We start from the raw sequence: 17,388 nt of genomic DNA on the forward strand, positions 1-17,388 counted from the left end.
AGGAAGATAATGACAGGATATGCAAATCAGCCGGTTTGGCTATGGTTAACACTGCTGGGTCAAACTATAAAAAATAAAGATTGAGAATTATCTGAGTATTTTGTTTATACAGACTTTCAGTTACCTATATTAATGTGGGCATTAGTAAGTCAAGAGTTAACTATGTTTGAATTTACTCATTTCTTAAAAAAAAGTAAAAATGTGCACCTATGGATAAGTCCTAACTGACCTGTATTTTCTTCTGTTATTTTCTCTTCACCACAGCATTTTGATTGAGATGTCATATGGAAGTGATACATTGTTGCTCTGAGTTAGTAGGGTAGAGTTGTTCAGAATTTGTGATGGATATTGTAATGGATTGAAAGAATGACACTTCAAAGTTTGTTTCATTTTGGCAGAAATACTGTTTTTTTCCCCCATGTAGTGGGTTGTGTCCCCTGCAGAAAAAGCTAAATATGATGAAATCTTCCTGAAAACTGATAAAGATATGGACGGATTTGTGTCTGGATTGGAGGTCCGTGAAATATTCTTGAAAACAGGTTTACCTTCTGCCTTACTAGCCCATATATGGTAAGACTTTATTTGAATTGATTTTTTAAAAATATGATTTTGTATCAATTCCAGTTTCTGCATTTTGATTTTTAGTCATTTGTAAATAGGACAGTTTTTGTTTCAGAATTTTTTATAGAGAAAATCAGAATCTGAAGAATTCTTCTGGCTAATGGACAAAAGCTTGAGAATGGGTTACCTGAAGCTTTATAAGATTGACAACATCCGCTGGGCATGGTGGCTCACGCCTGTAATCCCAGCACTTTGGGAGGCCGAGGTGGGTGGATCACCTGAGGTTGGGAGTTTGAGACCAGCTTGGCCAACATGGTGAAAAGCTGTCTCTACTAAAAATACAAAAAATTAGCCAGACATGGTGGTGCGCACTTTGTAGTTCCAGCTACTCGGGATGGTGAGGCAGGAGAATTGCTTGAACCTGGGAGGTGGAGGTTGCAGTGAGCTGAGATCACGCCATTGCACTCCAGCCTGGGCAACAAGAGTGAAACTCCATTTCAAAAAAAAAAAAAAAAAAAAAAAGGAATGACAGTGTCAGTTAATTGTTATTAGAATGTTAAAATCCAGCTTCTGTTTATATCAATTAAACTTAAAATTTTCAGAGAAAATCCAGATATCTGAAATTTAAACAATGTAAAAAACAGTATCTTCAAGGCATACCTGCATAATTTTATAGTGTATATGTATACTTTCTTACCTTCACATAGGAATAACATACTTGGTCCTTGAAAAGGCAAACCCTAGTGTCTTTAATGAATTTCACAGAAAATGAGATAATATATATGAAAATGCTTTATAGTTTGTCTGCCGCCAATCCACCTAACGATACCAGAGGTTATCATCAGGTTTTCAAGAGTCAGAAACCTCACAAGTGGGACCACATAGTTGTAAAGAGAAACTTAGAAAAGAACGGAGGCAGACAGTAAGTAGATCTGCCTTAAAAGAAACAATAACCCAAGACTGGGAAAGATTAAATATGCATAACTAGTAGTAGCTGCCACTATTGAGTGACTAGAGTAGGCACTATACTTAATAAATGGCAGTTGTCACGGGCTTGATGTTATGCCTAAACTTTTTATATATCCTGTCTTTAATTCTCATAATAATTTCGCAAGGTGGGTGTTATCATCTCCACTTTATAGATGAGGAAACTAAGGTTTGGAGAGGTTAAAAAACTTAGCCAAGGTTACAAGAAGAAATAAGTAGAAAAGCTGGAATTTAAGATCTATGTGACACATAGTCTTTTTACTTACGTAGTCTTTTCATCAGGCCCCACTGGCCTTCAGTGCATTAAACAGATCAGGATTTCAGAAAGCTGAACTTTTTTTTTTTAAAACCTTTGCAGTTTCTCTTCAAGTGATTGTGTAAAGCTTTCCAGATTGCTGCCTTTTCCTCACATGTGATTTCCATTTGCAGCTGTTCATTCTGCTTTGGCTTGGTGATCCTTGTATCCTCCTACTCCAGGAGTTGCAGGAGGCATAGCAATATCAAAATTGTGCTTGTTTTAGAATCCTTCTAATGCCACCAGTGAATCAAATTTGTTGAGACTTAAGTTTTATCTTTAATATCTTTTAATGTTAAAAATGTTGGGTGTAAGGAATGTTAGGATTCTTTGGCCCACCACAACTTTTACTGTGTAGTGGTTCTGAAAATTGGTAAGAAAACACAAAGTGTAAACCCAGATTAGAGGCTCCTGCTCAGCACCAGGGTGAACATTCTCTTTTTACCATCTTAGCTGATCTACCTCTTTGAACAGTTTAGTGAGTTTTTAATAACCTGCAAATTGGCGTGACTGTCTTTTTAAATTCACCTCATTATTTTTAAGAAGCTGCATAGTGGTACTTTTTCTCTGGACTTTTTGCAGTTGTGGCACTTATATACCATTCATTTTGTTTATTTGTGCAGGTCATTATGCGACACAAAGGACTGTGGGAAGCTTTCAAAGGATCAGTTTGCCTTGGCTTTTCACTTAATCAGTCAGAAGTTAATCAAGGGCATTGATCCTCCTCACGTTCTTACTCCTGAAATGATTCCACCATCAGACAGGGCCAGTTTACAAAAGGTAAGAAAGCTTGAAAGGAAACCTGAATGCATTAATTTCAAAGGAACAATACTATGTCGAATTACAGATTCAATTTGGATGAAATAGAAGAGAAAATGTATCTGGCTAAGAGCAGAACAGTATACTGTTTGTGGTTTAGTTTGTGCCTATAAATATGCTGGAGTGCCTTGTATAACATCCTTGGCCAGTAGCTTGTTTACCCCATTCATTAAACATGACAACTATATTTCCAGTCTTAAAATTGGAAAAATGTGGGCTTATTTTTCCTTTCCTGGATTTGTGAATTAAGTTTTATGAATAGATTATAAAAGGAAAGCTATAAAAATTAAATTATTGTGTTTCACTTGATGATTCACTCTTACATAAAGTGATACAGATTTGAAAACAGAATCTTGCATATGATGGTTGCTTGGTGTCAATTTTACATCAAAAAAGCCTCCAAGGAAAACATTATGTTGAGGATGTATCTGTGCGGTTTTTGCCATAGGTGACCTTTTGTTCCTGAGTATACCACTGAACTTCATATTTGAACAGCTAGAAGTGGGTTTTACCTAGTTTTGGTTTCTGGACAGCAGTGAGAATTTTCAAAACTTCCTTGTTTTAGTCATGCCTTGATTTTTCTCTCCTCATATAGAAACCCTTCCTAGTATGATGCGTTTACAATATCTTGGCCTTTAATAGACCTTTGAAAGGACTTGCATACCATAGTGGCTATTTGCCTTTAAAAATAAATACTTTGTATTTTTAAATCTCTTATGGCCTATAAAGTAACCATGCCGTGGCGATTTTTCAGGGTTGTTACACAGTAATAAGAGTTGTCAGATGTGTGGTATGAGGAGAGCTCTTTAAAATATCATAGAATATTTTGGGTTTTGCATTAATTTTGTCACATGGTTCTTAAAAATCCCATTTTAAAAAGCTTAATAAAAATCAGATTGGGACCGAGCACAGTGGCTCACACCTGTAATCCCAGTATTTTGTGAGTCCAAGGTGGGAGGATCACTTGAGGCCAGGAGTTCCTGGGCAACATAGCAAGACCCTGTCTCTACAAAACAAAAACAAAAAAATTAGCCAGGTGCGTTGGCGTGTACCTGTAGTTCTAGCTACTCGGGAGGCTGAGGCAGGAGGATCACTTGAACCCAGGAGTTTCAGGTTGCAGTGAGCTAAGTAAGATCCAGCTGCTACACTCCAGCCTGGGCAACAGAGCAAGACCCTGTCTCTTAAAAAAAAAAAAAAAGAAAGAAAGAAAGAAAATTGGATTTTTTTGGTAAGCTAAATGGAATTTATAGCTACCAGGTATGGAGAGTTACTTATAGAAGTTTTTGTCCTTATTTGTAATAAAATAAATATTTTATTATCTGTTTTGTGAGTTGTGGGGGGGGCCTTTTTGTGAATTTTTTGATTCCTTATGATGTATTACATGAGTCCCTTAAGTTGTGGAAAAGCCTGAAAGTAATGCCACCCAGAAGGATAAAGGTTACTGAATATGCATTTTTGCTCTTTGCTATATAACTGTACCTCAGTTATGGAATACTGTGTTGTTTCATGCTTTCTTTCACCTGTGCAGACTGTTTTTTTTTTTTCTGCCTTCTTCATTTTATAACCTATTCAGTTGCTTACCAACACAAATTTTAGATATGACAGAAATTTCTGAAGCAAATTAAAAGTTTGAAGTCTATGTTAGTAGATGCTTGAAGTTGTGTGAGGTATAGTTTTTAACTTAGTAGATTTGTCTGAAGTTCATTCACTAGATCATAGATACGTTTGTCTGTTTATGTCAGATACCAATATTATTCATTGAAATGGGAATTTATCACTGCTGTCTTATCTGTTAACCCAAAATTTTAACTTTAAAAATGAAAACTTGCATTGTTTTATCTTTCAGATAACCTCTTTTCTCTTTAATCTGGTTTTTTTAGTACTGCATTTTTTGCAGCTTTGACTAATCCTTTTTTGAATGTTGCTTTCCTTTCTGTGTTTTTTCTAGTTTGGACTATTTTTTCCATTCTGCAGCACTCTGCTTTTCGCCTTTCTTGTACTGTCAGTTTCTTAACTCTACTCTCTCTCAAGGTTAGAGCTTTACTTTATGCCTTTTTTAGCTTTGTGGTTTTTGGTTTACAAGATACATTTTGAAATGAGAGGTTTTTTATTCAGCAAAAAAGAGAAAATTCCTAAACAGCATGCTTTTGTCACATGTCACTTGGTCCTCGTGTGCATTTTAGTCTGCCTTCCCTAGGCTCTCTGATTGACTTAACATCACCAAAGTGGAATTTTTGTGTAATGCACAAGATAGGGTGAGAGAAAACATTTTGAAAGAAGGGGACATGCTACATATTTTTTCTCATATACCCTTCAAATGCTACATAAAATATTAGCTAAACTTTTTTCTGTATCTGGGGTGTCACTTTCTAACTTGTTTGAGGTTGAACTAATTTGTCTCACTTTGTCTTCTTATTTGATGATATTTTTACAGGCAAGACTATAAAATGTGAGTCACCTTTTTTTGAGTTAGAGTGACAGAGGAGATGTGGTAGTCACAAGTTCTTTGGTACATTTGCACCTCTGATAGCAAATTTCTCATAGCATTTAAGTGAAGTAATTTACTCTTGCTGATAAAAGTGAGACCAAGTGCTAATATTTCATTTTGTTTAGCTGTCTGGCCAGGCCTAGCTCATAGGTCAAGTTTAGACAGAGTTAAAATACTAGTGAATAATTGTCACATTCAGAAATCCACTTTAAAATATCTAATTTAATTTAACATTGATAAGTTTTTGTGTATCAGTGGAACACAGAAAATAAGAGGTATATTTCATACAAAGCTGTAATTAATATAAAATTGAGATTAGTATTAAACCTTCGTAGATGAGTTTTGGTACTGATAGTCAAAACAGCTCAGTACTAAAAGTGCAGTGTGGCATAAAGAAATACAGAAGGAATTACTTGCCAAATTTTAGTGATGTACCTGTTTTATCAAATTTACTTTTAGAGTAATAATTTCATTTACCTAAATGATCTTGATATGCAAGTGCCACTGGGGGCATTGCGTGAAATAGCACTTAAATCAGAAGACTCTTGATTAAACTACGTATTGGCTGGGTTCAACTTTGAGCAAGTCATTTAATCTGTTTCCTCAGTTCTAAAATGGGGTTAATAACAATATCTGCCCTACCTACTACCCACTTTTCAGATTAGTTTTGAGAATTAACTAGTGGAATTTAAAGTGCTTAGTGAATTGTAAATGAGTATATAAATATGAGGAGATGCGATATTGTGCGCTTTTAGGTTTCTTCTGTTGTGCAAGTTGTTGACGTAAATTAACTATACAACAACATAAGTATTAACACTAAGTCTTATGTTCTGTTATATAAAGTCAGCAGTATATCTTGGTTTTTACATGTTCCGGCCTCAGTTTTAACATTTCCAGATGGTAATTATCCTGTTATTTGTTAATCTGGTTGTAGCATTGGGTGTAGTTGAAATGTTTGAGGAAGCATTTATCTTTTCGCTCTGACTTCAGCCAGCTATCTGGGGCATCAGTGATAGTTTACAGAGGACATTGAGCCAAGGTGGAAACAACTCAATGGGAGGCCACATCTTTTAAGAGCATATTCTATTGAAGAGTTAATTATAACAAGAGCTTACATTTATAAAATATCACAGTTTGTAGACTGATGTCACATCACATTATTTCATTTAACTTGTAAAGTGGGCAAGGCAGAGATCATTTCCGTATTTTACAGGTGATGATAATGCAGTTAGTAAAATAGCAGGACCCAGAATAAACCCAGCTAGATTTTCTGAATACAAGGACCATTCAGAGACCAATTTTGTAACCTTCATTGTTGAAAGAAAACTGTATGTACAGGATGTCATATATGAAGGCAGTTTCATATATGATGGTATTAATATTTATTATGGAACATGCCTGAGCAGTTGGTTTTACTTTAAATAAAATAGACACAGTATGTAACAAAAGTAAAAATTCCTTGAATTAAATAAAATCAACCACTACTGTAGTTCTGAGATTCAACAAAAATTTGTGTGTTTACTCTCAGCCAGTTTATACAAATACAAATAAATCACCATCAATTTCTTTAAGAAATTTACACTTCAGTGGAGGAATTAGTTTATGAATCTGGCATCTCTTTTACTGCAAGGTTCTGAACAGGCTAGGATCAAGTGACAAAGACATTCGGATTGGAGGTGGGGATGGGGTACATAGTATAGAATAACAGTTTTCAGAGAATTTAAGGGAAATGTAAATGTCTTACTATATAATTAAGTATAAAATTATATATAATTGTACTAGATATGATTTTCTTAATTAAAAGTGTCAGTAATACAGTAAAATATGCAATACCTTATATCTGGGTAGAGCTTTAATATTTTTAGTGTTTTGTCATATATTACCTAATTTTATAGTAATGTATAACTGTGAACTTTTTGTTTTTAGAACATCGTAGGATCAAGTCCTGTTGCAGATTTCTCTGCTATTAAGGAACTAGATACTCTTAACAATGAAATAGTTGATCTACAGAGGTATGTAAAGCAAAATTACAGCCTACTCACACACACACACACACACACACACACAAAGTACATGTATATATGTATACAACTTCCTCCCCACACACACCTTCCTGTTTCTAATGTATATTTTGATAAATGCTACCTAATATTTGGTTAAGTACCACAGTTCTGTTTAAACGGAGTCAGTGTACTTCATCATATATGAGGCAACCTTTAATTGCAGGATACTCTGTTCACTTATGTACCACTGAAAAGTCACTGCCAAATAAACAATGACATGCCATTAACTGTAAGGTACTGTTTGATTTCATTTAGAGAAAAATGCGAAAAAACGTATATCCTAGAATGACTGAAAAATAGTTTTTCTCCAACCTTAGATATTTGAATAACATATTAGAAAAATATTATCATTTAATACATTTAATAGATGGAATGTCAAATTCAGACACCATGCCAAGAGCTTTCATAATTGTTATTTGACCCTCACACAAACCTTGTAATTTGAGATAGGTGGTGGTGTTTCTATTTTACAGGTAAGAAACTTAAGATGCTTAGATATTTTGCCCAAAATGAAACAAGCTTGTCAGCTGCAGAGCTGATACCTGATCCCAGGACTACTTTATTCTAAGTTGAATCTTCTTTCTTATACATAGGTACTATGTAGAATAGACTCAAATGCAATTTGATTTGAATCTGAGTATAGCAGATATTATTGGTACTTCCTTAATTTCCGTGTTCCCTGGAAACTTTATAGTAATACTGATTGTAAAAATGACTACAAAATTACTTTTTAAAAGTGAGATAATTTTTCTGTCTACAGGGCACTGTATCTAAATATTCACACCAGTCTTTTTCTTTTTTTAACCCTCACGACATTTTGAAGCAGATAATGGCTGATATACTTTATTTTACTGACAGTATTGAGATATAAGGAGATTAAATGAGTTAACTGCCTTATATGGCAAGAATTTGGCAATGATCTTAACCTTATCTGTGAGACTATGTTGAGATTTCTGTAGAAAAACTGGTTGTTAGAATTTTTCAGTTGTAAGAAAGAACTAACCCAAACTAAGAGTGAAATGTATTGACTTGTGAAACTGAAACCTTTCAGAGGTAGGGCTGGCTTAAAGCATTCCTTGATATTGAGGCTCAGATGATATAATCAGTTCTCTTGCTCTCTATTTCTTGTTTCCATTTCCACTGGGTTGATTCCATTCTCAGATAGACTTTCTCCTTATTTTGGCAAGAGGGCTATAGTACATCTAGCTACATGTACTTATAATTTCAAATTTGGTGAAGAGCGCCTCTCTTCTGGCATTTCCTGGAAAAGACCTGAAATTCAGTCTGATTGGATTGGCTTATTGGCCTTTTCCTATGACATAAAACTTCTAATATTGAAATCTGACCAGGGCAAAAAACCCTTCATGGTGATTGTATAGTTTAATTTTGTCCTTACTCATGGAAAAAAAAAAAAAATCAAATCCAAAGTCACACATCATGTTAAGAGACAGTATTGGTATCAAAACCAGGTTGTATAAGTTCAGCATTCTTTCTGTTGTACAATTCTGCCACTCATTGGGATTTTTAAATTTTTGACTTTGGTTCAAAATAGAAGTAGTAAACACTTAATTACTGAATCTATAATGGTGTTTAGACTTTTCATTTTCATATGGTCCATAAATGGTCCATAAACATTTTTGCTTTCCTTATATATGTAATATACATGTTATAGTAGGTAGATTTGAAAATACTTATCATCTGGGCCTCTTAAGCCTATGAAAATGGATACATACACCAATGGTCTAGGACTTGCTTGATTTGACTTCAAGTGTACTTGTTTAATGTATAAAATATTTCTATAATGAATTTTAATGGGAATTAGAGCATCATAGATAAAATGCTCTTACTGTTGAAAACATTATTTGTTACATTTTGGTCAACTACTCTTTCAATAACTTTTAGTAACTATAATGTTAAGTTGTACCAGTGGCAGTCTTATATAGTAAATGACAGCTGACAGCATGAAAATAACATACCTAATATTTTGTGACTATCTTATTATGAAAATCAGAGAATTTCAAAACCTTGTTAGTTTTTAGGGTATAGTCACATTTTATAAATGTGTGGTATATTTATACATGATTTGACATTTGTGAAAATATTTTCCCTAGACTTTTATTTTAGGTAAGATCTACAGTGTAGGCAAACTTACATAATCTGTCAACTCCATTAGTGTCATAGTCAGACTCATCCCCATGCTAAAATTATAGTTGTTAAAATACGCTTTTGTAAGTACTTGTATTAGGTCATTATCACCAAGTCTTCAAGGTATTACATTATAAAAACCTTGGTTTTTATTCTTGTGAATAACCGTTTTTTCTGTGCAAAGTTAAAATTCTTCAGCCTTTAATTTTTTTATTAATATATAAGGATGTGATGAGTATGACTACAAAACAGGAAAAAATAATTTAAACAGATTTCGTTTGTGGCTTTTACTAAATTGTTACCTGACAAAATCTTAGCCAGTTCTTCATTTTCGTTTTGAGATGAAGATACTTAGTTTTAGTCCAGGGGGCTGGGCGCGGTAGCTGATGCTTGTAATCCCAGTACTTTGCGGGGCCGAGGCAGGTGGATCACTTGAGGTCAGGAGTTTGAGACCAGCCTGCCCAACATGGTGAAACCTTGTCTCTACTAAAAATACAAAAATTAGACAGGTGTGGTGGTACACATCTGTAATTCCAGCTACTCAGGAGGCTGACACAGGAAAATCGCTTGAACCTGGGAGGCAGAGGTTGCAGTGAGCCATTGCACTCCAGCCTGGGCAACAGTGAGGCTCTTGTCTCAAAAAAAAAAAAATTTTTTTTTTTTAGTCCAGGGATCAAACCTCTAAGTAAACAGCATGTATGATGTGAAATTGTAATTACTGTATAATGAATGTAGTACTTTATAATACTTTTTTCTTAATGATAGTTATAATACATATTCATTGTAAAATTCAGGAAATAGATAAATGCATAATGAAAAATGGAATATATTTCTTAGAATCATATTTTGTTTTGAGCATTGCAAACCAATGGAGATATTGAAAGCTATATATAAACTTGAGTTAGTTGGGTAAAGAATGTTCTTTGTTATTGGTCAGAAAATGAGATTTCATTGTCTTTGTTTTCATATTTAGTTCACCAAATTGTTTCTAGTAGAAAATATAAGACATTGGGAGCTTGAGGCGCGAGATACCTTTAGGTATATTTTAAAATTTTTTTCTGTGATTTCTTCAACATTTGCTATTAATTAAATGATTTAATTATGCCAATTAGATTAAATTAGTATGATATTTTTAACTTAAGGAAAAGCAATACAGGTAGTTGTAATACAACACTCATCAAATATCTGAATCTCTTACTTGAGCTCAAGACCTGTATTTTTCATTGCCTACTAGTGTTTTCATCTGAATATCTAGTAGGATATGAATTCCCTAATTGTCCCCTCACCTCTGTTTTCTATCTCCCTTCTCAGTGACATCACCATTCACCTAGTCACTCAAGCTAGAAACCTGAGATTTTTCTTCTTCTCATCTTTAGTCTTCTACCTTTGAAATGTCTGTTGAATTGATTCCTACCTTCCCATCTCTTTTGTCTAATCAACTTCTAACTCTTCAATTCTTATCTTAGACATCATTTCTTCTGGGAGAGGAAGCCTTCCTTGATTTACCTCCCAACCTCCATACTCTCTTCAAGTCTTATTTAAGAGTGTATTTTATGTAGTCTTTATATTTACAACTGTTATAACACTTACCATTCTTTGTTATAATTCTGTGTTTTTTTTAATCTCCCACTAGATTATGTGCTTCTTAAACACAGGGGCTGCTTGTATCCCTAGTGTTGAGCTCATAATAGATGACAAAATAATTTTTTCAATATTGTTGAAATCTGTCTTCTCTGTTCTATGTTTCTTTCTTAGTTTAGCCTTTATCTTTTATCTGGATCATGGCTGTAACCTCCTCATTGGCTCTCTGCTTTGAGCCTTTTCCTCCTTTGGACCATCCTACTTCCAACTGATATATAAAATATAACTCAGATCCCTCAGTGACTTCCCATCTCCAACTGAATCCAGTTCACTTCTTTGAACATGGTGTAAAGGCTCTTCCTTCATGGTGTTCTCTTGGCATTCTGACCTTTCTGTCTTAGCCACCTCTCACAGTATGCTGCCCTATGGTACTAAAAAGCTATTTGAGAACAGATACAGTGTGTTTGCTCTTTGTACTATGAGTGTTGAGTACAGTACTCGAATCTACTATTTCAGCTTTATCCCCTTTCTCCAGTCGTATGATAGATGGGTTTATTACCTCTTACTTCAACATACCACCACTTTTATTATTCTGTGCTTCTGATCCTACTGTTCCCCTTTGCCTGGAGCATACCTTTTACGTTATAAAGTTTTGTTCATGTTCAAGACCCATCTTAAATATTGTCTCTTCTGTCAAGCCTTCCATGAAATCTTCAGATTACTAGTTATTCTTTCCTCTTCTTCCAGAGGCTTTATTCCTTTATTGTAGTATTTCTACTGTTTAACTATAGTAATTTATATTGCTTTTTTGGTAAATTTTTAATTCCTAAGGGCAAGAGCTATGTCTTGTTCATTTTGATATGCCTAGAAATTAACACACACATTACTTGACACCGAGGAATAGGCTAGTTGGTTGAATGAATGACGCAAAGTATGTTATAAATATTAGAATATTTCCAAGACTTACTTCCTGCAAAGTTTATGGCAGAATAGAAGCCGTGTGTTAAATGTTGAACTAAGACAAAGACCTTCTGAATAATAGCTTATTTTGAAGACTATAGGAAAGGATTTTAGGCTGGACACAGTGGCTCACACCTGTAATCCCAGCACTTTGGGAGGCTGCGGCGTGTGGATCACCTGAGGTCAGGAGTTTGAGACCAGCTTGGCCAACATGGTGAAACCCCATCTGTACTAAAAATACAAAAATTAGCCAGGCGTGGTGGCGCATGCCTATAATCCCAGCTACTCAGGAGGCTGAGACACGAGAATTGCTTGAACCTGGGTGGCAGAGGTTGCAGTGAGCCGAGATCACTCCAGCTTAGGCAACAGAGTGAGACTCAGTCTCAAAAAAATAAAAAAGAAAAAAGAAAAAGAAAAGGATTTTATATATAAAAGGTTTTTGAATCCTCACAGGAACATTAAGGTTAGTGGGCTGATTTTTTTTTTTTTTAAATATTCTGCAGACTTAGTTTTTCTTTTTTTTCACACTTTTAAAAATTGTGATAAAATACACATAATGTAATTTATCATCTTAACCATTTTTAAACATACAATTCAGTGGTATGAAATATATTCACATGGCCAGGCACAGTGGCTCATGCCTGTAATCTCAGCACTTTGGGAGGCCGAGATGGGCGAATCACCTCAGGTCAGGAGTTCGAGACCAGCCTGCCCAACATGATGGAACCCCCTCTCTACTAAAAATACAAAAATTAGCTGGGCATGGTGGCAGGCGCCTGGAATCCCAGTTACTCAGGAGGCTGAGGCAGGAGAATCGGTTGAACCCAGGAGGTGGAGGTTACAGTGAGCCAAGATTACGCCACTGCACTCCAGCCTGGGCGACAAGTGCGAGACTGTCTCAAAAAAAGAAAAAGAAATATATTCACAGTGTTGTGCAACCATCATCACCATTCATTTCCAAGACTCTTTTCGTCTTACAAAACTGAAACCCCATACCCATTAAACAATAACTCCCCATATTCTACTCCCTCCCATTTTCCCCGCCCTTCCTCATAGCAGCCACCATTCTATTATACTTTCTATCTCTATGATTTTGACTACTGTAACTATCTCATATAAGCAGAATCATGAGATATTTGTCTTTTTATGACTATCTTATTTCACTCAGCATAATATCCTCAGGGTTCATCTGTGTTGTGGCATATGTCAGAATTTCCTTCCTTTTTCAGGCGGAATAATAATTCCATTGTACTTACATACGTGTTCATCTGTTGATGGACATTTGGGTTGCTTCCACATTTTAGCTATTACGAATAACGCTGCTATGAACATGAACGTACAAATACCATTTCAAGACTGCTGTCAGTTCTTTGGAGTATATTTGCAAAAGTGGAATTGCTGAATCATATGGTAATTGCAGACCTGTTTTTGTGTCAAGGATTTCCTTTGAAAATCTGATGAAGACTGTTATACCCTGCCCACAGAAAAAAAGAACATGTATATCTGTGATATTATTTTGTATTTACTTCAGGAGTTCCCAGACACTTAAAAACTATCTGTGGACCCATTCTTTTTTTTTTTTTTTTTTCCTTTTTATTTATTTATTTATTTATTTTTTTTCTTTTATTATTATTATTATTATTATTATTATTATTATTATACTTTAGGTTTTATGGTACATGTGCCCAATGTGCAGGTAAGTTACATATGTATACATGTGCCATGCTGGTGCGCTGCACCCACCAACTCGTCATCTAGCATTAGGTATATCTCCCAATGCTATCCCTCCCCCCTCCCCCCAACCCACAACAGTCCCCGAAGTGTGATGTTCCCCTTCCTGTGACCATGTGTTCTCATTGTTCAATTCCCACCTATGAGTGAGAATATGCGGTGTTTGGTTTTTTGTTCTTGCGATAGTTTACTGAGAATGATGATTTCCAATTTCATCCATGTCCCTACAAAGGACATGAACTCATCATTTTTTATGGCTGCATAGTATTCCATGGTGTATATGTGCCACATTTTCTTAATCCAGTCTATCATTGTTGGACATTTGGGTTGGTTCCAAGTCTTTGCTATTGTGAATAATGCGACAGTAAACATACGTGTGCATGTGTCTTTATAGCAGCATGATTTATAGTCCTTTGGGTATATACCCAGTAATGGGATGGCTGGGTCAAATGGAATTTCTAGTTCTAGATCCCTGAGGAATCGCCACACTGACTTCCACAAGGGTTGAACTAGTTTACAGTCCCACCAACAGTGTAAAAGTGTTCCTATTTCTCCACATCCTCTCCAGCACCTGTTGTTTCCTGACTTTTTAATGATTGCCATTCTAACTGGTGTGAGATGGTATCTCATTGTGGTTTTGATTTGCATTTCTCTGATGGCCAGTGATGGTGAGCATTTTTTCATGTGTTTTTTGGCCGCATAAATGTCTTCTTTTGAGAAGTGTCTGTTCATGTCCTTCGCCCTCTGTGGACCCATTCTTGAGAGCTGTTGCTGTGAAAGTAAAATGCCTCAGTTAGAGAAGTTCTTGGCAGTGGAAAAGATGAAACTACTAAGAGAGTGCTTCAGTCACTTGGATAATGTGGTAGTGGTAAATTATGCTGAGGCAGGAGTTAATATTTTGTCATCTACTAGCTTCCATTTCCTTCCTGTCTCTGTCCTTTTAGCAAGAACATCAGGAAGTTAAAGCCACATCCTGTCAGGCCTGTTTGTTATCCTGGTCTTGGGCCAGTAAACAGGATAGATAATTAGAATAATAGTTATCAGGAATTGTACTATGCCTTCTTTATACAAGTTCACTTGTTGAGCTCTTGTAACATCCCTGAAGGGTAATAACTTTCAGTTTTTCAGATGAAGAAATGAACTAGTCTTCATTTCCACGAAGCTTTCTCTGATTATCTACCTCAGCTCAGAGAGCACTCAATTTCCTTCTCTCCCAGTAGATTCTTGACTCTGTGTGATGACATAGGCCAACTCTTAATTCTAATGAGGCAATATAGTGTAGTATTTCAGAGCATGGGCTTTTTAACCAGATTTCCAGATTGCCTGACATGACCTGGATATACTTAACTATCTGTACCTCAGTTTCTTTATCTGTAAAATGGAAATATGAATTACCATGTACAATGCTTAATGCAATGCTTGGAACATAGTAAGTTCTCAGTACATGTTAGTATTTATCATCATCATCCCCAACACTGAGTTCAGCACTTAGAGTACAGGATTTACTCAATAGCTGTTCACTAAATATTGGTTGGAGTAGCTGAATGAACTTTCTTTCTCTAGTTGAAGATCGAATGGAACTGTGTAGCCAGGTAGCCAGATTCTGTGTTCCTAAATATATAGACCTCTACTTCAGTCATATTCAAGAACCGATTTTTAAAAATTTCTAAATCCTAGCATATGGTTCGAATTTTTAAAAATTCTATGTTTTTGTTTTAGTTCAGTTCAAATATCATTAGAAACCATTATGTCTGGAGAGTTCATTGCTTATATTATCAAATCCGGAGCTCTTTTGCTTATGATCCAACTTGATGTGTTTGTGACCCTCTAAAGATCTGTGACACTGACACTAAAAAGTCTGTTTTGTGACTCTGCCTTAAGAATGGTATTACTGGTTAAATAATTGAAGCTCTAGGTTGTGGTGTGCATTTCTTTGATAGTAAGGAGGCAGCCTAATTCATTTTCACATGAAGTGTACAGATCATCATTAAAACCTCTGTTTTGGCAGACTCTCCTTACTTGAAAACCTCCTTGCTAAAGTCTGAACCTGTGCTGTCCAATATAGTAGCCACTAGCTGTGTGGTGATTGAGCACTTGAAATATGGCTAGTCCAATTTAAGATGTGTTGTTAGTATAAAATAGACTGGATTTCAAAGATTTAGAATGAAAAAAAAGAATGTAAAATATCTTAATATTTTTCATCTTTATTACATTTTGAAATATTACATTAAAATAAATTTAACTCATTTCTTTTTACTTTTTAATGTGTGCCTGTTAGATCATTTAAAAATTACATAGGCCGGGCATGGTGGCTCACGTCTGTAATCCTAGCACTTTGGGAGGCCAAGGCAAGAGAATTGCTGAGGCCAGGAGTTGAGATCACCCTGGGCAACAAAGCAAGTCTCTATTAAATACATACATACATACATACATACATACATACATACATACATACATACATAATCTATGTGGCTTCTTTGTACCTGTTCTGAGTTAGAATTATTATACATTTCATTTGCTTGTACTGTTTTGTGGCTCTGGTAGCTTACTGAGGGGCACTTACCTCTTTTAATACAGCAATAATTATTGAGATGTATTATAGTCTGTCTTTGGAAAGCAAAAACGTCTACCAAGAAATTTCAACTCCTGGAGGATTTAAGAGTCACAGTCTCTGCCAACATACTGGAGGCCTGATTGCCATCACTCCAGGCGCTTTATTACAGCTTTCAAAAAGCCAATAAATGTATTTTTATACTAGTAAACAATGTAATGGTAATAATAATAATAGCTGAAATTTATTTAGCACTTACTACATGCCAGGCATTGCTCTGGAGTCTTTCTACATGTAACATAAATTAATCCTGCCCATCAACTTTATTATCCCTATTTTGTAATTCAGAAAGTTAAGGTTTTATATTTCTTTTCTGTTAGTTTCTTTTGATCTCATTTTGTCCTGCTAGATAAGTAGAATAAATTATTATGGATTTGCAAAATAAATTTATATTTCTGGCCGGCACGGTAACTCACGCCTGTAATCCCAGCACTTTGTGAGGCCGAGGTGGGAGGATCACCTGAGGGTCAGGAGTTTGAAACCAGCCTGGCCAATAAGGTAAAACCCCGTCTCTACTAAAAATACAAAAATTAGCCGGGCGTGGTGGTGCACACCTGTAATCCCAGCTTCTCCGAAGGCCGAGACAGGAGAACTGCTTGAACCCGGGAGGCAGAGGTTGTAGTGAGCCAAGATTGCCCCACTGCATTCTCGCTTGGGTGACAGAGTGAGACTGTCTCCAAAAAAAAAAAAAGAAAAGAAAAGAAATTATTTCTCCTTTGAAAAATGAGCCATCTAATTTTGGGGACCTGTCACTAAGGGGGTGTGCTTTGTCATATAAGCCACACCCCAAAGTTTGTGTTTTTTCTGATTCTAGTTAGGCTCTCTTTTCAGTTACTTACACCCGTAAATATATTCTCTTACTTTTAAAAATAAAACCCATTAAAAACAGCCAGTCTCTCAGAACTAAGTAAGAACATTAGTTATTCCCATAGTACCATCATACTTTCACATAATTTATCTTTAATTTTTATAATTAATGGCTATTAGTTTTCCCCAGCAAACTATAAATAGAGGCACAACTACAATCTTGTTTGGAATATAGTAGACATTTAATAAATATTTGTTGAAAGAATGGAATTATATCACATAAAGATTATATAATTAAGGCAAGTTTTATTTATGTGTGTGTGTGTGTGTGTGTGTGTGT

At 35.4% G+C, this 17,388-nt stretch overlaps 1 protein-coding gene across 18 annotated transcripts in view; it reads left to right on the forward strand.

The window, feature by feature from the left end:
• Positions 1-17,388, forward strand: part of EPS15 (epidermal growth factor receptor pathway substrate 15) — a 161,989-nt gene that overhangs the window by 72,667 nt on the left and 71,934 nt on the right. For all 18 annotated transcript variants that reach the window (XM_054554884.2, XM_002810828.5, XM_054554869.2 and 15 more), the window contains 3 exons: positions 425-570; positions 2,467-2,623; positions 7,077-7,162. In XM_054554884.2, coding sequence (XP_054410859.1) covers positions 425-570; positions 2,467-2,623; positions 7,077-7,162 — 389 coding nt within the window. The remainder of the gene's footprint in view (positions 1-424; positions 571-2,466; positions 2,624-7,076; positions 7,163-17,388) is intronic.

This window comes from Pongo abelii, chromosome 1, assembly GCF_028885655.2.
Source record: "Pongo abelii isolate AG06213 chromosome 1, NHGRI_mPonAbe1-v2.0_pri, whole genome shotgun sequence".
Lineage (NCBI taxonomy): Eukaryota > Metazoa > Chordata > Mammalia > Primates > Hominidae > Pongo > Pongo abelii.